The 22,888-nt window shown below is 61.8% G+C and overlaps 3 protein-coding genes across 5 annotated transcripts; 2 read left to right on the top strand and 1 right to left on the bottom strand.

Annotated features, from left to right (window-relative positions):
* Nucleotides 1-844: 844 nt before the first annotated feature.
* On the bottom strand, nt 845-22,293 carry KCNJ9 (potassium inwardly rectifying channel subfamily J member 9). Of its 3 annotated transcripts, none has more exons than XM_070766030.1 (3): nt 22,219-22,293; nt 2,215-3,172; nt 845-1,877 (listed from the first exon to the last, which is right to left on the bottom strand). In XM_070766030.1, exons 2-3 carry the CDS (start codon nt 3,146-3,148, stop codon nt 1,570-1,572), a joined length of 1,242 nt encoding a protein of 413 aa, XP_070622131.1. In that variant the 5' UTR covers nt 3,149-3,172; nt 22,219-22,293; the 3' UTR covers nt 845-1,569. The 3 variants fall into 3 exon arrangements, with proteins under 3 accessions (XP_070622131.1, XP_070622132.1, XP_070622130.1); XM_070766031.1 differs by lacking the exon at nt 22,219-22,293 and adding an exon at nt 4,992-5,177; XM_070766029.1 differs by lacking the exon at nt 22,219-22,293 and adding an exon at nt 4,423-4,445.
* On the top strand, nt 7,599-15,217 carry KCNJ10 (potassium inwardly rectifying channel subfamily J member 10). Its single transcript, XM_070766032.1, has 2 exons — nt 7,599-7,823; nt 11,673-15,217. Exon 2 carries the CDS (start codon nt 11,673-11,675, stop codon nt 12,807-12,809), a length of 1,137 nt encoding a protein of 378 aa, XP_070622133.1. The 5' UTR covers nt 7,599-7,823; the 3' UTR covers nt 12,810-15,217.
* On the top strand, nt 17,538-22,023 carry SLAMF9 (SLAM family member 9). Its single transcript, XM_070766007.1, has 4 exons — nt 17,538-17,600; nt 18,877-19,203; nt 20,061-20,327; nt 21,562-22,023. Exons 1-4 carry the CDS (start codon nt 17,555-17,557, stop codon nt 21,618-21,620), a joined length of 699 nt encoding a protein of 232 aa, XP_070622108.1. The 5' UTR covers nt 17,538-17,554; the 3' UTR covers nt 21,621-22,023.
* Nucleotides 22,294-22,888: the final 595 nt, after the last annotated feature.

The following is a 22,888-nucleotide window of genomic DNA, read 5'->3' on the forward strand; positions in this document are numbered from 1 at the left end:
TTCTCTGAAGCGGGGGGGGGGGGGGCAGCTCCTAAACAGGCTGGCTGGGAACCATGGGAGTTGGGCACCAAGGGGGAAGTGGGGCTGCCTCTGGCTCCAGGAAGTGAACAGGGCCCCCCAGGCACAGAGTCTCCTCGCAAGGGCTTTGGGGCCATGGGGGGGGGGGCAGGGGAGGGTCATTCGGCCTGATCTCTCTTATGCTGGGGGCCCCTGGGAGGAGCTGCACTACCCTTCCTTGGCCAGGAGCAAGAGGGGGCGCTGCAGGGCAGCAAAACCTCAGCTGTGAAAGGCTGCTCAAAATGCTCAGGGGGCTTTGAGGAAATATACCCCCACCCCCCCCACCCACCCACCCGTTTCCCAGCGTAAACTCCTGAAAACCGCTTTCCTTCCCCCCCCCCCGGAGAATCCGCTTTCCCAAAGGATCCACCTGGTTTTGAGCATCAAATGCTGAGGGAGGAAAAGACCCCCCATTAATTCCATGCACATCCCCCCCCCCGACACACAACCTGCCACAGGGGCTCGTGGGGGGGGGAGCCGGTGTGGAAGCTGGTTTGGGCTCCTGGGGGGGATCAGGGCCCCTTTATGAGGGTCTCAGGAATGAGAGGGTGTGTGTAACCCTTTGAAAGTAAAACCTTTCCCAGGTTCCATCCGCTCCCCCGAGTCTCCCCAAGATACGAGAGGAGCCCCCCCAGCCCCCCCCCGAGTCTTATGTCCTCACCTCCAAGTCTTCTTCCTGGGTGGCCCTGGCTGGGCTTTCGAGTGTCACATGCCAACAACATATGCAGACACACAATTCACCTGGTTGCACAACTCCCCCAGTGAGGTTTATTTCAAAAGGTGGAATGTCGATACCCCCCCCCCATATCATAAGTCCCCCCCCGCGTCCTGTGTGGGAAGCAGCTGAGCATGCGGGGCAGAGGGAAAACCCTCATGGAAATAATGGCCTCCTTGTGGGGGGGGGGACCCCCAAATCTGGGCAAGGAGATTTCCAGCATTCGGGGCTTTGTGGGGGGGGGTCATGTTGGCTCTCGCTGGAGGGGTCCCCGAGGTTTTTGGCCGGCCCAAAGCGAACTCTGCCTACAGGGTGCGAAAGTGCCCGCTGGGTCTCCCGAAGGGGGTGGGGGCAGCTGAGGAGGTGGGGGGCAAGGAGAGCGGGCTGGCCTGACCAATGGTCTTCACCGTTTGCAGAAGTCGCCCCCTTGGCCCCTTCCCAGGCGGTTCCTTTGTCGCCCCGAGAGTGGGGAAGCTAAGCAGGGTCAGGTCCGGCCAGGGTTTGTGTGGGAGGCCACCTGCGCTCGGGGCTCGGCTGGGAAGCCCAGGAAGCAGGAAGGGCCAAAGCCCCCTCGGTCTCAGGGCTGAGGACACCACCCGGGGAGCCCTGCTTCCCTCTCCCGGCAACAGGTCGGGCCCCCCAGTTCCACCTCGCCTCCCGATGGCTCCGGCCGCCAGCCCCCTCCCCACGGGCACTTCCAGGTCCAGCTTCTCCATTGCTTGCAGAGTCTCCCCTCCGTGCTTTCCCAGACCGCTCCCCTGCCCCCTGCGCCATCGCTCTGCCCGCCTGGCGGCCTCTTAGACCTTGGACTCGCTCTCACTGCCGGCGAGGTTGCCGTTGCGCTCCTTCTCGGCCTTCTCCGTCCCCTCTTCCACCTTCTCGTCCAGCCGGCTGGGGATGGACCAGTACAGGTGGGCGTCCATGCGGGCGGCGGCTTCGGCCATCTCCCGGGCACTGCAGCTGGGCGTGGGCACCTCGAAGGTCTGGTGGAAGCTGTGGTAGTCCACCTCGTAGAAGCCGTCCTCCAGGCTGAGCACCGACAGGAAGCGGTGGCCCCACAAGACCTCGTCCACCAGGTAGGAGCTCCGCGCTTGGCACGTCATCCCTGGGGGGGGGGCAGCGGGAGAAGGAGGAGATTTTCGGTTTCTGATGCGCCCTTAAAGTCCTGACTCTGCCCCCCCTTGACACCCTTCCCTTGACTCCTCCTGGGGGCCCCTTCCAAAGCCATCTTGGTGGAGGGTCAGCGGGGGGAAGGGCCACATACAAAGCACAGGGCTAGAAGTGGCTGGGGTGGGGGAGGCCAAGCCCAGAGGGGGGTCACCTGAGCTTCCGTGTGGCCGGCTCCCCTCCCTGCTCCCCCCCTCAAGAACGCTTCTCCTGCATCCCCGGCCTCTTTCGGGATCCCAGGGACCCCCGCAGCCCCCCCTGGCTCCCCAACCTACCTGTGGCCTCCACCATCCCTTCCAGGATGACCACGATCTCAAAGTCGTCCTTGCGTAGCTGCCCCTTGGAGACCTCCCAGAAGGGGCTCTGCTCGTTGATCTCGTGGCTGATGATGAGCGGGGAGACCAGGAAGAGGCGGTCGTCGCCCGTCTCGAAGCCCACGCTGATGTCCGTCTGGTTGAGGGGGATGAACTCCCCTTCCTGGGTCTGCTTGGACTTGATCAGCTTGGCCCGGATGGAGGCCTCCACGATGTGGGAGTTGCGCAGGTCCCCCACCCGGAACATGAGGCAGAGGTGGTCGTCGCGCAGGGAGATGACGGCATGGGAGGAGAAGACCAGGGTCTCCGCCCGCTTGTTGGGCTGGGAGATCTTGACGAACATGCAGCCCACCATGAAGGCGTTGACCATGGAGCCCAGGATGGCCTGCAGCAGCAGCAGCACGATGCCCTCGGGACACTGGTCGGTGATGACGCGGTGACCGTAGCCGATGGTGGTCTCGGTCTCGATGGAGAAGAGGAAGGCCGAGACGAAGCCGTTCAGGTTGTTGACGCAGGGCGTCCAGGTGTCGTCCCCCAAGTGGTCCAGGTCCCCCCGGCAGTAGGCGATGAACCACCAGATGAGGCCGAAGAAGAGCCAGGTGACGGCGTAGGCCAGGATGAAGACCAACAGGCTGAAGCGCCACTTCAGGTCCACCAGTGTGGTGAAGATGTCCGTCAGGTAGCGGTAGGTCTCCCGCACGTTCCCGTGCTGGACGTTGCACTTGCCGTCCTTCTCCACGTAGCGCTGGCGCCCCCGCTTCTTCTCCGCCTTCTCGGGGCCCTCGCCCAGGCGCCGCAGGGCCGCCGACTTGGCCGGCTGCGAGGGGAGGGGCGCCTTGCCCTCAGAGGCGGGGGCCTTGGGCAGGGCAGAGAAGGCCGGGCTGTCTTTGGCCATCGTAGCGCTGGGGGGAGCCCAGGTCTGCAAGGAAAGCCGGGCCGGAGCCCCGAGGGAGTGAGGAGGGCAGCCCCCAGACCCTGCAGGGGGAGAACCGCTCCGGGGCAAAACGGAGCGCGGCTGAGTGGGAGTCCTGAGCCCCACGGCTGGTAGGGTTGGGGGGTGGGTGGGGGGCCCCACCTGGGAGGCAGAGCTTGAGAGTTGGGGTGTCTGTGGGGGGGAAGCACACTCTCTGGGTCGGTGCAAGTCAGCTGCCTTTGCACAATTGCACACAGCCCCCTTGCGCCCCTTCCCTGAGCATTTCAGAGCCTGTGACGGGTTTGGGAGCCCAGGGCCGCCACCCTCCCTTCCAGGCAAGCAGGGGGGAGGGGGGGCTACCCAGATGGTCTCCTTCAATTGAGAGGCGGGCTATTTTTAAACAGTGATGGACGTTGCGCCATTGAAGTGAGCAAAGGTTTTCCCCTCCTCTGTCAACATCGGCCGGGCGGTTTCCTTGGGAGGCGGCCGAGTGACCCTTGAGCCGGTCTGGGGGAGCCAAAAACAGGGCTGGGTGTGTGGCAGGAACGTGGGGGGGGGGAGCGTTTCCTCCCCAAACAGGGCAACCTTAAGGCTTGTGGACTTCAACTCCCAGAATTCTCCAGCCAGCTGCAGTGGGAGTTGAAGCCCAGGGGCCTTAAAGTCGCCGCGTTTGAAGGCTCCTCCGATCTGGAGACTCTGCTGGGCCGGAGATCCTGGACGCCTGCTTTCGGACAACCTCCCTGCGCATGAGATCGGGCAAGCCCACCACCGAGGAGGAGGAGGACAATGCCCTTGCGAGGACCTCCATGGCCGGGCTCTCCCTCTGGAGGAGACTGGGCAGCCTGCAAAGTGTCTCCGGCTTCTGCTCTGGTTGAGGGGCTGCAGGGAAGACCCTGCTCGGCTGCTGTAGGAGACAGGGCCTGTTCTCTGCCTTGGGGGCCCCATTTCCTGCACTGGGGGGTAATGTTCAGGAAGCCCCGTTTACCTCCCCCTTTCTCCCTCGAGGGCACGGAGTGAGTGGCCAGCTGCAGCTGTCAAGGGGCCACCCCCCCTCAGCCTCCGGGCCACATGTTCTGTCAGGGAAAGGGGGCCCAAAGGGGTTTCCATGGGGGGCAGTTGGGCTGCTCTGCAGGGCCCCCGACCTCAAGCCCCCTGATCTTTCTGCCCCCTGGCCCCACCCGTCCCCTCGTGTGCCCGAGGAGAAGCTCCTTGTTCTGGGGGCCCCAGGGCCTGGGAGGGGGCCCCACACACTTAACCCTTGTGCCAGGGGCCCACCGGGAGACCCCCGTGTTGAGCTGAGCCTGCAGGCACCGTGTCCCCCCCGCCTCCAGCAGGCTCCAGTCTCTCTGGCTCCGAGTTGGTGGGGGACATCGTTTCTTTAGCCTAAGGACGTTTCCTTTAGGAAATAAGAGGAGCCGTAAGAACTGACCGGCAAAGTCCCTAGAGGAAGCTGCTGGGTTTTCCTCAGGGGACCCCTTTGCTCCCCCTCTTCCTACTCCACAGGGCTGTTTTGCAAGCGCAATGCACGTTTTAGGTTAATAATGGGGGGGGAGCTAGCGCATCTCTATTCAAATCCCCTCCTCCCCATTTGACCAAACCCGCCCCCCTCCGGCAGGATTGCTCTTCCAATGAAGGACGCGCTCTGCCCCCATTCCTGAAAAGAAGGCGCCATCGACTCGGGGACCCTCGGGAGCCCCCGGAACAGGAAGGAGGGACACGCGAGCCTCCCCTCCCCCCTCCCCCCCCCCGCTCGGCCAGAGCCGCCGGGGACCCCTCCCCCCTCCCTCCCACCACAGGACGGGCAATGGGCCGGAGCTGTCCTCACCTGGTGGTGCTGAAACGGCTCCCCGCTCCGGACTGGGCAATTGCAGCCACTCGGCCTCGCGCCCTCATCTCGCCCGTCGCCCGCAGGACATCCCTGGCACCCCCGGGGGTGAAGCCCAGGCGCCCAGGCCCGCTTCTTCCTCCGGCCGCTTCTCCTCCTCCTCCTCCTCCTCGGCTTCCTCCTAAATTTAGCTCGGCAGCTCCGAGCCCGCTCTCCCTCCCTCCCTCCCCCTCCCTCCCGACGCGTGTCATCTCCCCCCTTCCCAGGCGCCCTCTCTTCCCTACCGTCGCCAAGGCAACTGCTCTGGACGTCCTCCGGCTGAATCGCACGGGGATGCGGGCGGAAACCTGCGGTGCGCAGATCTCCTGGACCATCAGGCAGCGGAGGGCGGGAACAGGGTCCTGGCTGGCAAGGGAGGGTCTCCAGATGCACCTCCAGACCCATGCTTCCCAGCGGAGGTGCCTGCGGGGCTAGTGGACTGCAGCTGACATAATCACCAGCTGCCAGCCATGCAAGACGAGGAAGAGGAGGGGGCAGAAAGGCGGCCAGTCCACCCTCCATGGCTTTGTTAATTTTGTTTGGGTCTGGGGGGGTGAGAGACACGGAGCTCCAGAGGTTCCTCGGCCCCTGGGCCCTTCCTGGCTGCAGCCGTCTCTCCCCCACCCTCTGGCCAGGCAGGAAATCTGGGGGGGGGATCTTCCTTGCAGGACCCTCAAAGCAAAGGCTGGGCGGTTCGAGGGCCCATTGCCCAAACTCGGGGGGATGTGGCCCCTCGGAGAAGATGCCAAGCCAACACTGTCCTACAGCTCCTGGTCAGCCGGGGCTGCTCCTGAAAAACCATAGCGGAGTTGGGCCTGGCTTGGGTCGGAGAGCCTGGTGAATCCCATGGATGAACGTGGGGGACACCTGCCCTCCTTTCGCTTCCCCCAGACCCCTAATTTAAAGGGGAGTCGCTGGAAATATCTAGTTCCTGTCCGCAGAGGCCTTCAGCAGAGGTGGGACTCCGCAGCCTCTGACCAGTCCTGGAGAAGATGGGTCAATACTGGCCCCACCCCCACCTGCCTCCTGAGCCCCAGCTGATGGGGAGGAGAGGGAGCGGGTGCAGTCCCCTTCCCCAGCCACGCCCACCAGGCCAGGCCACGCCCAGTGGGGAAAAATTGACCCCCACCCCTGGTGTTCAGGAGCCCCATCGTGTGCTTAAACCTCCCCATTCTCCCCAAACTCCCCAGGAGTCTCTGGTGCTGTGCAAAGCATGGCGGGGGGAGGGAGCGGGAGGGAAAGGACCCTGCCAGGTGAGGGGCCTCCACCTGTCAGGCAGGGAATGGGACCCATCCAATTGCTCAGCAGCCCTTTGCAAGGCTGGCAGGGGCCACGAGAGGAGAAAGCAGATAGGCCACACGGGAAATACGTCAAGGACAGCCCAGCCACCTCCCCCCCCCCCCATGAAGCCTTCTGCCCCTGGCTCAGCTCTTGGCTTGGTGGGCTGGTGGGAGCAGCTTGGGGGTCCCTGGGCTGACAGACCCGCTCAATGGGGCCAAAGGGCCTCTGCTCCGTGGGGCCTGCTCAGCTTTGGCCATGCAGAACCTCTTTCCTGCCTGGCCTTCTTCCCAGTGGCACCAACCTCATCTGGAAACAGAGAGACCCGAAGGAGGAGACGAGAGGTGGACGGAGCTTAGAAGCAGGAGAATTTCAAAAGGAGGCGGCTTCAGCCTGAAGCAGCATCGGCAGCCTTGGGAAGCAAGGAACCGGGGTCAGGGGTCGTTAGGTTCCTTTTCTAGAACAAGGGAAGGAAACGGAGCCCCTAAACCACGGCCGTTTTCCCCAGGAAAGGTCGGGGGCAGCAGTTCCGTGCTTGGCAGGCAGAGGGCGCAGGAAGCTGCCAAGGGCCCAGAAGGGCTCCCAGGGGCTGAGGCCTCCGGTCAGGGCAGTGACCCCCCCAGGAGCCCCTCTGTTGCAGGCCAGGCAAACAGAGGGTCCCAGATTTCGGATCACTGACCGGGGTGGGGGGGCTTCCCGGACGCTTCTGCTCATTCTGTCTTGAAGGAGTCGGCTGGGGGGGGGCTTCATTGGGGGGCAGAGGTGTGTTCATCTTCTCTCCCATGGAGGGCAGAGAAGAAGCCAGCAGAGCTCTGCCTGAATTGACCCAAAGGACACAGGTGTCTGGGGACCCCCTCCCATCCTGTGGGGCGGCTGCCTGCCCTCGGCCCTCCCCAGCAGAGACGCCTGGACAGAGGTGACCGCCCCACCCACCCATGCAGAAGGCAGAGGGTCTCTGGGCTCTCCCGCTGCCCCCTTCCTCCTCCAGCTGCCTGGCCCAGCCACTGCCCGCCTTGCCTTGTGACCCTTAGCATGGACAGAGAGCCTGGGTTTCCAGCTCATTAACTTTCTACTAAAACCTTAACCTCCTCCCCCCCTCTGGCCCCGGGCCAAAGCCTCCCTCCCTCCCTCCTTCCCCTTTCGGTCCCTTTTGTGCTCCCCCCCCGCTCCTCCATTCTCCCCCATCCCTGGCAGGGCTCTCGCCTGATAGGCCGGCTGAGGACGTCAGTCGCCTCCCTCGGCTGCCCCCTCCTTTAAAAAAATAATCCTTTCATTCACTTGAAGTTGGACAAACTTTTGCCAGGGAGAAAGAAGGGGGCATAAGATCCATGGGGGAGGCTGAGCCGCACAGAGCCCGGTGAGGCTGGTTGGAGGGTGGACGCGCCTCACCGCTCTCCCCCACTGCCCGCCTCGTCTTGCAGCCTCCGCCGCCCCAGCCGCTTGGGGACACTGGGAGCGAGCGGAGAGACGGTCCTCCCGGTCCGAGTTTGCATCCCAGCCTCCTCCAAGGCCAAGGTAAGGCTGTCCCCCCCCCTCGTCCGTGGACGTGGGCAGGAGGACGTGGGGGGTCCGAAGTGGCCCCCGGGCCCTCTTGCTGGGACACCTGACGGGGCGGTGCAGGAGAAGACGGGGGGGGGGGGTTTGCTAAGGAGTCTCAGCAGGTGTTGGGGGTGGACACCACCTGCACTGGGGCAGAGGATCCTGAGCTGCCTTAGACGGCCGGCCGCCTGCCTTGACTCTCTTGGGGGAAGCCCACTCCTCCCGGGGTCTCGGATGCCCCTCCCCGAGGGAGACGGTCACCTGGACTCCGAGGAGACCCCTGTGCATGGAGCCCCCCCTCAGGTCCTCTGCCTGGGGATAGATGGGGGACGGGGGGTCCCTCCAGGCTGTCGGACTTTCCCACAAGGAGTAGACCCACTCCGCAGGGGCCGGAAGGAGGCGTTTGGGGGCTGAACTGCAGCTCTGGGCTTGGGGGGCCCTTCTGGGAGACGAGGGGGCCCAGGGGTCTGCGGAGGGAGAAGGAGACCTTGAAAGGAGGCAGCCAAAGGGGGATTTGGGCAGGCAGGGGGATCTGGGGGCCCTCTGAAGTTGGAAGGTCTTTCGTTCCCACACAGGTGGGCAGGTGGGCGCTCCCTCCTTCCCAAGTGGTGCCCTGCTACAACCCCCTCCCCCTCCAGGAGAGCCACAGCCAGACCCCCCCTCCCTCACTTGCTCGCTGGCTGCCCGGCTGGTCATTCCCATCCCCGGGGAGGGTCTCCTTCCCCCAGCCGTGTCCTGGGTTCCACTCCCTGCCAGGGTCCCTCCGGAGGGGGGCTGAGTCCGGAGGCCGCCTTCTTTTCCTGGGACAAACTTATTATTTATTTATTTATTATTTAGATTTGCATGCCGCCCCTCTCCGCAGACTCGGGGCGGCTCACAACAAGGCATAAACAAATCGTAACAAATCCAAATAAATTTAAATATTTAAAAAAGTTTAAAAAGAACCCCAATATACTAACACGCACACACACAAACATACCATGCATACATTGTACGTGCCCGGGGGAGATGTTTCAGTGCCCCCGTGCCTGACGACAGAGGTGGGTTTCAAGAGCTTTACGGAAGGCGCCCTCCACCACTTCCTGGGGGCCGAGGGAGCTGGGGGTTTCTAGGTCTCAGGGTAAATTCTGGGGGGGGGGTGTTCTTTCCTACCAAAAGGAGGGGAGGCTATTCAGGTGGGGGCCTGGTTGGGATTTGTGTGTGTGTGTGGACTTCCCACCTGACTGAGATCGTTTAAACAGTGTGGAAGCATTTTGGGGGTGATCCAGAAGCCCCCGGAGATGACCAGGGGGGGGAGGAGGAGGAGGAAGGAGCGGAGCTGAAGAGAAACAGAGAGATGTGGCAACCCCCCCATCCCCGGGGCTCTTCCTGCCCCCCCTGCAGGGGGAAATTCAAGCCGCCCTCCCCCCACCTCACGCTTGGCAGGCCGAGAGGGGCAGGCGGCAAGGGCCCGGCTGAGCCCCCAGTGCTGGCCAACAGGCTGTGGGTCAGAACAGGTGAATCCCAGGGGGGGGGGTGATGAACACGGCCCAAGGAGCTCCAATGGGGTGGCCGGGAGAGGAGGGAAGGGGAGCCAAGGGAGAGAAGGCCGCGGCTCCCCCTCGCATACTAACGAGCTGGACTTCTCAAAGCGCTTTTTGTCTCTGGGAAGCCCCATTCAGGCCTCCTCCTGGGGGGCAGACAATGGGGCTTCTGTCCTGCCTGCTCTTCTTACCAAACAGTCAAATGCTTTCACTCCCCCCTCCCCACACCTCCTCCCCCCACCCACTAGCCTGGCCGGATCCTGGGCAAGTGAGCTTGGCGGTTTCCAATATCTGCTGCCTGCAGAGGTCCAGTGGGCGCCTCGGCCCATCTTCCCCTCCCTTCCTGGGCAGCCTGCATGATGGGCATGGTTATCCCGGGGGCCCAGCCCAGCCCTGACTGCTAAGGGTCTCCGGGGGGCCTCGCCTGGCTTCAGCTCCTATGGGTGGGGGGTCCTCAGCCCCACCTGGAGCCCTCGGAGGCCAAACAGGAGTTTTGGGAAACTGCTGCTTGTCCTGAGTGCCGCCCGGCTGCCCTGGATGGAGAAACAAGCCTTTAAAGCCCCCCCCCCCAAGTTTACAGTTCAACCCTGTTTGCTGGAGGGGCTGCGGTGCTGGGTCAGCAACCCTCGGGAGGCCCCTGTTTCTGGTCCTCAGCTGCAGCCAGATGGGGGCCCTGCCTGAGGCCTTGGGAAGGAGGCCGGGGGGGGGGCTCTCAGTCTCTGCCCAGGTTCAGCCGAGAGACCCTTCCCTTCGCCCTTCTTCCCGCCCCGCTTCCCTGGCCGCCCCGGCTGCCCCTCTCTCCACTGGGCAGCCCAGAAGATTCCCAGGCAGGAGGGGGCCGTTGGGAGAGGAGCCCCCGGGCGGGTTTTCTAGAGGAAAAAAAGTTATACATTATGTTCCTCTTGTAAAACAGGCTGTAAACTTTTACACACTGTAGCAGCTTAATGAATGCAGGCCGAGGCAGGTGGAGTTAATGTTTAATGCCGCCGAGATGTTAACAGCAGCCACTTCTGGGGCCCTTTGAGGGACCACTCGGGGCCATTGGGGGGCCACATTCATGGCAAGGCGGGGGGGCAGGAGGGGGAGAAGGGGCTGCCTCCCGACAGGGGCCCCTTCATGGCGTCTGGCAAATAGCTCCCTCTGTGGACGCCCAGGCCCCCTTCTGAGCCCCTCTGGGAGATTGGGACTCAAGGGAAGGGGGGGCAGGGGGGCCTGGACGCCCCCGGGGCTCATCCTGCTTTATGCAGAGTTTCAGAGGAGGGAAGGTCAAATTCCTGCAGCTAGGACTTCCCTTGGACTTCCCTCTCGCCAGTCGCAGGATCTGGCCCCTGCACCCTCCCCACGAGGCCGCCAGCCGTGCGCCCGGGTGACCCAGGGTTTTCCGGGGTGGGCAAAACCTCCAAGCTTTGCCGGCAGTGGGGCGATGGGGACAATGGGCCTCCCTCCCTCCCTGCCTGCCTCTCGGCACCTGAACCTGGGACCAGCTTCCTTCCAGCGGCTCCCTCAGCCCCCCGGGACTGGAGCATCTGTGGGGGCCTCGGGGGCTGGCAGGCAAGCAGCCATGGGGCACTTGGGAGGGAACAGCCCCCCCTTCTTCTTCTGGAGAGTGTAAGGGCACAGAGAGAGAGAGAGAGAGACAAGGGGCCCCCAAGCGGAGGAAGAGGCCTGGGGAGACCTGGCCTAGGAGGGGGGCCGGGCAGAGGGAGGGGAGGGGGCCGGCCAGGGAGCCCAGAGGGTGAGCCAGCGGTGAAAGGAAGGTGGCTGAGTGAGGGGCCAGCTGGAGGCTCCCCTTGGCCCAAAGCCTGACGTCCGGTGCCAAGGGTGAGGCAAGCTCTCTGGTCAGCTGGCCTCTTGGAACAGCTGAGCCTCCTTTGGGGGGGCAACTCGGGGGGGGCATCTTCTTCCCTCTCAGAAGTGGGGCAGCCCAAGGAGGCAGAGGAGGCACGTTGGGGTCCAGGTCCTTCCCTCCCATGGAGACGGTGGGGCAGGCGTGAGGGCCCCTGGGGTGGGGGGGTTCATTCACGGGGGGGGGGCAAAGGCTCTTTCACACCACCGGAAGGAAGTTTTCTCTTTGTTGGCAACAGGGGCTGGGGGGGCTTGGAGAATGGGCGGTCACTCTACGGGCATCACCCTGTCTGTGTGCATGGGCCTCCCCGGGACAGAGGTGGTGGAGATGGGCTGCTCTTGTGTGGTTCACCCCAAATGCCGATGGGGCTGCTCCACTCCCCCATATCCCCCCATATGGTGTGAGCACCCCCTGACCTGCCTCTCTTCCCCCCCCCTTCTGCTCTCCTCTGCCCAGATGACCTCGGCCACCAAGGTCTACTACAGCCAGACCACCCAAACCGACAGCCACCCGCTGATTGGCCCGGCGCTGCGGAAGAGGCGGGTCATGACCAAAGACGGCCGGAGCAACGTGCGCATGGAGCACATCGCGGACAAGCGCTTCCTCTACCTGAAGGACCTCTGGACCACCTTCATCGACATGCAGTGGCGCTACAAGCTGGTGCTCTTCTCCGCCTCCTTCGCCGGCACCTGGTTCCTCTTCGGGGTCGTCTGGTACCTGGTGGCGCTGCTCCACGGGGACCTGCTGGAGTTCGGCCCGCCGGGCAACCACACGCCCTGCGTCATGCAGGTCCACACGCTGACCGGGGCCTTCCTCTTCTCCCTGGAGTCCCAGACCACCATCGGCTACGGCTTCCGCTACATCAGCGAGGAGTGTCCGCTGGCCATCGTGCTGCTCATCAGCCAGCTGGTCCTGACCACCATCATGGAGATCTTCATCACCGGCACCTTCCTGGCCAAGATCGCCCGGCCCAAGAAGAGGGCCGAGACCATCAAGTTCAGCCGGAACGCGGTGGTGGCGCAGCACGACGGCCGCACCTGCCTGATGATCCGCGTGGCCAACATGCGCAAGAGCCTCCTGATCGGCTGCCAGGTGACGGGGAAGCTGCTGCAGACCTACCTGACCCAGGAGGGGGAGAGCGTCCGGCTGAACCAGGTGAACGTGGACTTCCAGGTGGACACCTCCTCCGACAGCCCCTTCCTCATCCTGCCCCTCACCTTCTACCACGTGGTCAACGAGCGCAGCCCCTTCCGGGACCTGACCCTGCACACGGGCGAGGGCGACTTCGAGCTGGTGGTCATCCTCAGCGGCACCGTCGAGTCCACCAGCGCCACCTGCCAGGTCCGCACCTCCTACCTGCCCGAGGAGATCCTGTGGGGCTACGAGTTCACGCCGGTCATCTCCCTCTCGGCCAGCGGGAAGTACGTGGCCGACTTCAGCATGTTTGAGCAGGTGATCAAGGTGGCCCCACCCTGCTGCCTCCACGAAGCCCCCCGATGCGGAGACCCCGAGAAGCTGAAGCTGGAGGAGTCATTCCGGGAGAAGGCCGGGCTGGACAGAGCCCCCCTGAGCGTGCGGATCAGCAACGTCTGACCCTCCCCCTGCCCTCCCTCCTCCCCCCCGGGGGGAGCCCATGGTCTCTGGTAGCTTCTAGGCACCCCTCCCTCCCCCTCCCCTATTCTCCTGCCGGCCTCTTCGGCTGCAGAGGGGGGGTGAGAGGGGCCCCCCAAAGGGAAGGCAGCCCTCCCTCATCCTCCCCTCCCCCAGTGAGCTTCCACTGGGCCCCTTTTCGAAGGGCAGGCGGAGCGGCAGAGGCCGGGCTGGCTCGGAAGGGCAGACGGATGCCCCCAACCCCGAGGGAGACCGGACCGAGAGTAGCCACTGCTCAGGCCCCTCCGAGACCCAGCTCTGCTCTGGCCACACGTTGGGCCCTGGGATTCCTGGCCCTGCAAAAGCGGAGGAACTGTGGGAGGGGGGCTGGCCTCTGCACACACACACACACACACACCACACTGTGTGTGATCACTGCTGCGGTTTTTGTGTTGTTACTGTAAACTATCAAAGTGCTGCACTCTTTAAGCCCAAGAAGGATGGTGAAGGCGAGGCAGCCGGCCGGAGAGCAAGTGGACCCTCTGAGAGCAGCAGGGATGAAAAATAAGGCTGGGAAGACAAAGGAGGAGGGGGAGGAGGAGGAGGGGGGAGGGGGAGGGGAGGGGGAGGGGAGGGGGAGGAGGAGGAGGCTGTCAGCTGGGAAAACCCACTTCATTCCAAGAGCTCAGGCCAACCGAGACCTCCGTCCTTGTCACTTTCTCCCGCCCGAGTATTTTCTTTCAAAAGGTGGGAGATCTCAGCCCGTGCAGAAGGGAAACTGAGGCAGGGAATGTTTCATGGACTTTGAAGCCTGTTTGCAGACTGCCTGATCGAAAGGGAACCTGCCAGCTCCCCAAACTGGGCCAGGAAAGAAAACAACCCACTCAGGGCAGAAGGAGACACTTTGAGCCCACACTGTTTGCAGAGGGGGCCCCTGAAACTTTGCCCCCCCCCAGAAGAGCCCCATTGCCTGCCTGCCTTTGCCTGTTGGGGTCCCCCAGGGGTCTTGGGGCCTGGGGAGCGAGGTGGTGCTTGGAAACCTCCGGCCTGCAGCAGCCCCTGAGCAGGACCGGGGGGGCTGGGGGGGCGCAGGGGGGGTCGGCTTCTTCTGGGAACAGGAGAGTCCGAATCGGGGGTTTTGCACATCCAGGAAGAGGGAGAGCGTAGCTTCCTCTCGGGACACAAATGTCTATTATGGTATTTATATACGTTTATTTATATAAGTGGTCTCTGTGTTGGTACTCGTTGAAAAAAAGAAAGAAAGCGAGGAAGGAAGGAAGGAAGGAAGGAAGGAAGGAAGGAAGGAAGGAAGGAGCGATGTTGCACTTTCCCCAAAGCAAGTTAAGGAGCAGACACAACAATGCTGTCAGCACCAAAAAAGGAAGTTGTCAGAGGTTCCCTTGCACTTCCCTCTCCCCTTCCTCCCTCGGCTTCAACGTTGGAGCCGCTCTGGACGCTTCCTTCCTTCCTTCCTTCCTTCCTTCCTTCCTCCCTCCCTCCCTCCCTCCCACCCACCCATTTATCTCCTTATTTCCTTCTTCCTCCCTCCCTCCCTTACTTTCCACCCTCAGCCAGGAGTGAGATTTGGGGGTTCTCCAAACTGCACAGAATCTTAGCCAGAGGTTCCCCTGAACCCCCAGCCCCCCTCCCACACAACCCCATAGGGCATAGGAGGAAGGGGGGGCTTGTGCAAGGTTGCGCCCACCAGACTTGCAGGCCTGGAATAAAGAAAGAACAGGTTTATTTTCTTTGGAAACACAGATGCCCAAGGGGGGAGACGGGGGGGGGCTGTTTCTCAGCGTTTCCTGCAGATACTTTGGGCGCTCAGGCACAGTCAGGGAAATGAGAAGGGGGCTTGCTAATTTAGGAACAAAAATAAAGAGGCCACAAATGGCGCAACATCTGCTTCTCCCTTAGCGCCTATTGGGACAGATGCTGCCCCGAGGCCGTTGCTGAGGCCCCTCAGAAAGAGGAAGACGCTCCCCGGAAGGCAGCCCGGCTCTTGTGCTGCGGTGTCTCCGGCCAGGCGCTCCCAGACACGGCCGGAGGGGGGCGCAAACTCTGCCGAGAGGGGTGGGAAGCAGATAAACACAAAGGTCTCCTGGCCAGAGTCTAAGCTGGCCCTCACCTCTGACCAGCGGTCACTTATCCAGCCCTTCGATGCTTCCAAAGTGCCTGAGGTCCAGCCCTTGTGCGGCTGAGTCAGCAGGAGTCTCTGGAATTTGTTGAACACAACACACACACACACACACACACCGATAAGGACATTTTGATGACTGAGTTCAAACTTCATGTTAATCTGATTTCCCCTTTTTAAACGTCTATTCTGTGCCTAGTAATTATGTACTGTACTTCATACTTTTTGCACTAAAAGCCCAATTTTATTGGCGGGGGGGGAGGGAGCTGGGGGGTTTTTTCCTGTGTAGAACAAAATCACTAAATAAAACAAGTTTAAAAGTCGGGATTTCAAATGCCTCGCAGACGCGGCTGAGCGGTGTCATTCAAGCAGGGTACCGATAGCCTGGAGGGGGGGGCACGGTCGGGGCTGAAGGGGGGGCAGGGGGGGCTGCACGGTATTCCCGTCTGGTTTCGGCTTCCTAAGTTTATTCAACGGAGGCAAAACGACCAGCGGGCAGTGGGGCGGGCATGGGAAGGGCAGCTCGGGGGCTTTCTGGACGGAGAACCATCCAGCCACGCAGCGCTCCGCTTTTTCCCAGCGGGGAAGCTTCCCGCCACCACCCGCTCCCGCTCACAACGGCCCAGAAGCAGCTGGAGAAGCGCAGCGAAGGCCCTTCCGCTGCCCCCCAGACCCAAAATGGTCCCCGGGGCCCCTCCCCGCTCGCCCTTGGCCAGAGACCCCCCGCGAGGCGCTTTCTAGATTACCGGCCCCTTCCGACCCCCACCCCCGTCCCGGTGAGCTTCCCCGCTCCGCTCTCGGCTCCTTCCCTCCAGTAGCGATGGAGAATCCCCCCACCCACCCTCGCCGAGAGGGCGCCCTCCTGCCCCGCGTCCCCTTGGCACCCTGGACAACTGGGTCCTTTCTCGGCTGGGCGGGGGGCTCCGGTCCGCCAGCGAAAGGACGGAGCTGCGGAGCGTTGCGCTTTGCGCTTCAACCGCGGAGGGAAGAAGAAGGGGCGGATCCCGCTCGGCTTCCGTGGGGCCCGGGTCGCTCGGCCCGTGCCGGAGTCTCCCGCGGCCTTTTACTTATGGCCAGTTTCCGCCACTTCCCGGGGCGCTCCGTCCTGGGGACACACGCACACACACCTCAAATCAGGGGTCCCCAAACTTGGCCACTTGTGGCTTTCAACTCCCCGAATTCTCCAGCCAGCCCCGCAAAGTTTCAAAGCGGCCGAGTTTGGAGCCCTCTGCCGCCTCCGGACACGAAGTTGCCCTAAACAGCCGATTTATAGCAAGCGGGCAACCCAGCAGGGCACGCGGCCTTAGCTGCCCCCAGAAGGCGCTTTGCCAACCGGAGCCTGAAAGACCAGCCAGGCCAGAGCAGCACCGGTTCCCCTGGGTGCCTCCTTGGAGAGCATCCGTGAAAGCATCCGTGACCCCAGGCCACAGGTTGTGACACGTTGAGCTTGGCTCCGGTCAGGACTCCCGGGAGTGAGGCTGGAGACTGCAGAAGCTGTGCCAACGGAACAAGCGGTCACCTTTCCCCATATGTTAAGTTTCACTGGGTGGGGCGGAGAGGGAAAACGACTCGGTTCTGGGGAGAATTTGAGCCCTCCAGCTGGACCCTGGACATCACTTGCTTGAACAGAACAGAATTCTCTATTGGCCAAGTGTGATTGGACATACAAGGGATTTGTCTTTGGTGCAGCCGCTCTCAGTGTCCATAAAAGAAGAGGAGACATTTGTCCAGAATCAGGAGGTCCAACACTTAAGGTCTGTCATGGAGGTCAAATAAGCAATGAAGAAATTTGTTAAATTTCTATGCCAGAATTATGTTCAGGCATTATTTATTTCCTTGGTTTGCAGTGAAACTTGGTTATTCCGTGGTTTCCGTGGTCTTAGTGCGTTAATAATAACACACTATAAGAAAAACTAATGGTCATTTCAAAAAGTCTTTTCTTAGCGAGGAACATACATGCCGAGTTTCAAGTTTGTAGACTTCATGGTTCTGGAGATTTTATGATGATGTGTGAGTGGTAATACAGTATATATATATATACATATAGTGTGTGTATGTATGTATGTGTATATATACATATATGTGTATGTATGTATCACATGTTTTTGCTGAATTTTTAATAATTATTTGCTCACGTATTTACCGACTTGCTCACTTATTTACTTATTGATTCTATTTCTATAGCCCCCCAACTCTGGGCAGCTTATTCTAACGCATTTAAGACAATGTTGAAGGTGGCAGCAGGGGCGACAGTGGGGCCAAGGCGGTGGGGGGCCCTGAGCCCTGGAGAGGCTGGACTTTTGGTGGCGGCTGCAGCTGCTTTCCTCCACCTGCCCGAGACTTCCTCCCCTCGGTGTGCCGAGCGGTGGGGCTTGTCCTCCGAGTCTTCGGAGAGGGGCGGCATACAAATCTAAGTAATAAATAAATAATAATAAATAATAAATTTCTTTCCCTTCCCCACCAACAGGGCTGGGCATGTGACTGCCTCTCCCGGACACCCCCGCCCCGTCCCGGAGACAAGAGAGTTCCTACTGAGGTGGGGGGAGGGGAGGGGAGACGCCCATTTCCTTGTGATTCACTCACTTTGCACCCTTGCCTCCGAAGGGCCGACATGGACTCCGCTGTCCTCCTGGCGTTCCTGCTGCTCGGCTGGGCCGGTAAGCCACAGGAAACCCCCCCCCCCAAAAGGAAGGGCCCCTTCTGCTGCAAGTGGCTGGGACAACCAATGGGGCTGTCGGGGTCTCCCACCCAGGGCACTTTCCCCATGCTCAGAGGCATAGTTCCCTCTAAGCTGAGCAGTGAGCAATCGCTCGCTTAAAAATCATCATCAACTCAGAGTTTTCCAAACCTGCCCAGAAGCCGAGAGGGAAAGAGTGAGAGGGAAGGAGAGAGAGAGGAAGAGAGAGAAACAGATAGAAAAAAGAGAGGCAGGAAAAGAGAAAGAAAAAGAATGGGAGTAAGGAAGAGAGAAAGAAAATCAAAATCTAGTTTGAAACTAGCTCAACTATTTAAGTGGCATTTTGATATTGATAGAGTTGCCCTATTATGAGCTCACTGTTAGAGACACACAGTACAGTATTTTATTTTGAAATTCTCTGAGGCAAAACAGGGTGGGTTGTTTGTTTGTTTGTTTGTTTGTTTATTATTTCTGTGCTGCCCAGTCCCAAAGAGACTGCCGCTCAGACACTATACTTTTCCGCCCACCCCCCAAAAAAAAATTAGAGGGAACCCTGCTCGGAGATGCTCTTCTTTGGAGCCTTCGAATCGGCTTTGCTCAGCAGGGCAGCTTTCAAAGTGGAGGGCTGCAACCTGGGGATTTGTGTACGTGTGTGTGTGCGTGTGTGAGGGAGGGAGGGAGAATTGGTTCTTTGTGGCTGCAGCCTCCATCCTTTGAATCCTCTCTCCCGCTCCTTCGGCATCTTCGCCTGGGCGCAGGTGGGCACGATGCCCCTCCGGGGGGGGTCTCTGGGCAGCAGAAGAGACCAACTTCCCTTGGCAGACAGGTCGAGGGGCCAAACTGGCCGCTTGCACCCAAGTCCAGGGAAAGGAGAAGGGACCGAAGCCTGGCAGGCTGTGGTGCTGACCAGCAGAGGGCGCTGTTCCCTGGCCAGGAGTTGGAGGACGGAAAGTGCCATGCAATATTTGGGGGGGGGGGGGGCATTGAGCCCAGCCAGGGCAGGGGGAGGGAAGCAGGTGTGGACCTGAAGGAACCGGCTGGAGCTGGAGGAGGAGGAGGAACTGGCCGGTGTCTGGGAGCTGCTGGGCCAGGATTTATTTCTGCAAAAGGACAGGAGGGGGCGCCCTGGTTGAATGGCCCTCGCCCGTCCCCCGTCCCCCCCCCCCCGTCTCAGGAGGCTTTCCTCTGTGTGTGTGTGCGCGTGTGTGTGTCAGAATTCGCCCCCCCCCCCCCCCGGTCTCCCTTGTTCATCCCAGGAGCAGCCACCGCAGCCGAGCCCTCCTCAATGTCGATCCGCGTGGGTGGGGACGTAACGCTGCCCGTGAGCGTGCCCAAGGGCCAGAGCCTCACCAACCTGCTCCTGAGGGCCTCCTCACGGGAAGAAGCCGTGGCCATCTGGATGGACTCCAAGGACATCACCGTCCTCAGCCTCCCCTACGCCAACCGTGTGGCCTTCCAGGAAGACCAGATGTGCTTCACCATCACCAACCTCAGCCTGGCCGACGGCGGCTACTACGAGATCTCCACCAGCTTCACCTCCGCCTCCCCAACGGTGCTCAGCCGCTTCCTGGTGGCCGTCTTCAGTAAGAAGCCCCTCACCCACCCCCGGAATCCATCAGGGACGCAGCCGAGGGGGCTTCAGGCTCAGCCACCCCCAAGACTTTGTGGACTTCAACCCCCAGGATTCTGCAGGCAGCATAGCCGAGCCGGCTGGAGGATTCTGGGAGTCGAAGTCCACAGGTCTTGGAATTGGCTGAGTTTGGGGACCCCTGGCGTGGGGGGGGCTTCCGTTCAGGCTGCCCTGAGGGACAGGGGGCAGTGGAGGGGGGCAGCTGCTTTTGGAGGTCCCGGAAAGCAGGAGAAGGCAGAGCTCACAGCCGCAAGCAACAAACTCAACTGATCTCCAGGAAACCACGATTTCCTTGCTTGCACCCGGCCCATTCGTGGTGCATGAAAGAGAGAGAGGAGGCTGTGGGGAGGGGGGGATCCCACTACTGTCGGCCGAGCTCAACTTCAAGTGAGGCTCTCCAAGGTTGGCCTCCTCTCCAGGCATCTCGGCTTGACCAGCTGATCTCTCTGGCCAAATCCTCACCCCGGTTAGTGCTTGGAACAGCAGTTTCTGTGCTCAGGGCCTTCTCCTTCTCCTTCCTCTGCTTCTTCTCCTTCTCCTTCTGTGGAACTCTCAGTTCCTCCCTGACGTCTTGTCTGTTTGTGCAAGAGAGGCAGAAGTTGGCGTGAGGTCATCTGGGCCAAACGGCGATTCATTTCGCAGCGTAGCTAGAAAACAGACTCTGCTTTTGAGGGACGGACAGTTCTGCTATCCTGGAAAGCAGGGGGGGGGCTTAGTCTGGATGGCCTCACGGGGTCCCTTCCTGCTCGGGGGGGGGGGTTGCTGCTCTCCTGCAGCTGCTCCCTCCGACCCTCCCGTCTCCCCTGCCAGACATCACCGAGAGGACCTCGGTCTTGAGGAATGACTCCTGCTACCTCTACCTGAACTGCGAGGCAGGCCTGGGGCCCGGCCAGAGGGTGAACTACACTTGGAGGGACGGACAGTCCGGCTCCACCCTCAGCAGGCAGCCCTGGCTCACTCAGGTGGTGCACAGCCAGCAGAAGAGGGGCTACACCTGCCTGGCCCAAACCCCCACTGCCCAGAGCACCTTCAGCCTCGTCCTCCAGCACCTCTGCCTTCCCAGCACTGCAAGTCCAGGTGAGAGGCACAACCACACACCCACACACACACTCGCCCCTTGCAGCTGGCCAAGGCCTCTCCGCACAGCCCCCAGGGCCCCTCCCTCCCCAGCCAGAGGGCAGACCTGCCCCCCCCTCTCTGCAAGGGACGGAAGCGGGGTGGTGGTGTTGCCGCCAGTTCGAACCACTTCGGCCAAAGCAGTGGTGGAAGTTTGCTTCTTCTATAGCCGAAGTGGCACCCTTGGCCCCCTCCAGCCACGCCCTGACCTGGCCCTCCGGTCACCCCCTCCCCAGACCCTCCGCAAAGGCCCCTGTGAGTGTGCAGAGGGCCATTTCCCTGAGCAAAGAGAGCGCGGCTTCTGACGCCACCTGGACCCGTAGGACAGGTGAGGGGAGCCAGGCAGCTCCGTGGCCCCTTTGCCTCTCCACGGTTTCAACCACGTGGCAAATGCGAGAGAGGCGGGAGGCAGCCCCCCCATTGCCATTTCTGAGACCTAAGCAGATGTGTCAGCTGTGTTTGGAAGCCCACCCCCACCCCCCTTCCCCCTGCATTATTCATGGGCTCCATTAGGGGGTGTTCAGCCATTCCCTTTGAAGTTCTGTCAGTCATCACTTGGCAGCCCTGCCCAGCTGCTGTGCGGTGGTGGGGGCGAAGGGGGGGCTGTTTCCAAGGGAGGAGCTGGTCTGGATCAAGTGGGACTTGGCAGAATCTTTGGGATCCAAAACCCAAAACGGGTGGGGGGAGGGCTGAACGCAACGGGAGCCAAAGAGGAGGGAATCCGCCCTGGGCAGCTTCTGGATCGGTTGCACCGCAGCTCCCATCAGCCCCGGTGGGAAAGGATGATGGGGCCTCCACGCTGCCCTGCCCTCTGGTCCCAAGCTGAATCGGGCTGATGTAGCTAAGCGGCTCTGGGGGCTGAAATGGCCTGCTACCAATCGGGCAGGGGGGGGTTCCTGTCCCCCCTCGCCCCACGCAATGGAGCTGGATGTCCTGAGGCCTGGAGGGGGGAGGGGAGGGGGAAGTCAGAGCAGGGCAACTATCCAGGGCCTTGTGGGTCTCAGCCCCTTGCCCCCCTCCCCCGGCTGCAGACTTGGCTGTCCATCTCCTCCTCCTCCTGTTTGGAAATCCCCCACTTCTGGCTTCCCTGGCTCAGATCGGCCTCCCCCCCCTTTGACCCCCCCCCCCCATGGCTTGGACCTTCCTTCAGATGGGCTGCTCGGATGTTAATGACGCCCCTGCTCCCCCCCCTTAGGACCCTGGGCGCTGGGCTCCCTCCTGCTGACGGGCACTCTGCTGCTGCTGCTGTTCTGACCGGAGAAGACCCTCCTCCAAGGGGGCCCAGCCGTCCAGAGCTCTCCTCTCCTCAAGACCGGCTAGAATAAAAGGACTCCTCTCTATGCTTCTGACTCCCCTGGGAACCCACCACTCTTCCAACCCCCCCCCCCTTTCATGGGCCTCCACAACACCCTGCAAGAGGCACCTCCCCCCACAACCTCTCTGGGGCTCCCAGCTGCTGGCAGGGGGCAGGTCCTTGTATAGCACCAGCTCTGAAGGCCAGAGGAGCAACCTCTCCAGCAGGGGGCAGTCGGGGGCCGTCCCGATGATTGAAAAGCAGTTTCCCTTCTACTGCCCCACCCAATTTCCCAGGGGGGTCTTTGTGCTGAAGTCAGAGGGGCCCCGGCCACCTCCTGCCCATTAAAAGACACCTGAAAGCCTCTTGGTCTGGCTTCTGGGGTGGGGAGGGGAGGGGTCTTGGGGAAGGGCAGAAGGGCTGGTCCAGGCCAGGGGGGTAGGCGGGAGGCACCCCGGCCAGGGAGGGTGGGGCTTGAGCTGGCCTGGCCGCCCCCCAGCCCTCCGTAGCTGCTCCACCTCTGCCCCACTGGGGGCTGCTGGAGGGGGCAGCTCCTACCTGCAGCTCAGCCCCCCAGCCAGGTGTTGCCTCGGCTTCTTCCCCAAGCCCCCATTGGCTGGCCTCGTGCTGCTCAGGAAGCCGGGCTGTGTAGAGATGGGGTGCCTGGAGGGGGGCGGGGGGGCACGGGAGGCCCAGCGGAGGAGGGGCAGAGGCCCAAACACGTGGGGACCAGGAAGGGCCCAGCGGGGGCAGCGGGAAAGGTGGGGGCCGCTCCCTCCAGGCGTTTATGGCCCTGGATCAGAGGGGAGGCCGTACGTCAAGGGGCCATAAAGCATTGCTCAGTTTATAATAATTGAATTATTTACTGGCGGCCCTGCTAAATGCTGAGTGGTGTAAATTATTGAGTGACGGATCCGCCAGGAAGGAAGTTCCCATAAATAAGTAATCCTGTGTCGTCTTCATGCGCTCGCTAAGCAACTCGCTGGGGCTTCTGTCTAAACGCCCCCCTGGGAGCATTACTCACACGGCGGACGGGCGGGCTGCCGAATGGGTCCGGGCACGTCCAGCTGCGCACCCCCCTCTCCGCTCCCCCTTCTCCTGGTGCTTGAGAATGGGGGGGGGCTGTGAAAAAGTCTGCAGGGCGAAGAAGAAGAAGCTGGGGGCAGGCAGGGCTTCCTCCCCAGGGGGGGCTCCAGGCCCCCCTGAATTTCACCCACCGGGAAGCTGA

Source organism: Erythrolamprus reginae, chromosome 13 (assembly GCF_031021105.1).
Source record: "Erythrolamprus reginae isolate rEryReg1 chromosome 13, rEryReg1.hap1, whole genome shotgun sequence".
NCBI classification, from domain to species: Eukaryota; Metazoa; Chordata; class Lepidosauria; order Squamata; family Dipsadidae; genus Erythrolamprus; species Erythrolamprus reginae.

Coding starts and splice junctions, on each gene's coding strand:
- KCNJ9 (XM_070766030.1), bottom strand. CDS start 3,148: ATGGCCAAAGACAGCCCGGCCTTCTCTGCCCTGCCCAAGGCCCCCGCC. Junction 1,878..2,214: donor AGGGATGGTGGAGGCCACAG/GTAGGTTGGGGA, acceptor CCCCCCCCCCAG/GGATGACGTGCCAAGCGCGG.
- KCNJ10 (XM_070766032.1), top strand. CDS start 11,673: ATGACCTCGGCCACCAAGGTCTACTACAGCCAGACCACCCAAACCGAC.
- SLAMF9 (XM_070766007.1), top strand. CDS start 17,555: ATGGACTCCGCTGTCCTCCTGGCGTTCCTGCTGCTCGGCTGGGCCG. Junction 17,601..18,876: donor CCTGCTGCTCGGCTGGGCCG/GTAAGCCACAGG, acceptor TGTTCATCCCAG/GAGCAGCCACCGCAGCCGAG. Junction 19,204..20,060: donor CTTCCTGGTGGCCGTCTTCA/GTAAGAAGCCCC, acceptor CTCCCCTGCCAG/ACATCACCGAGAGGACCTCG.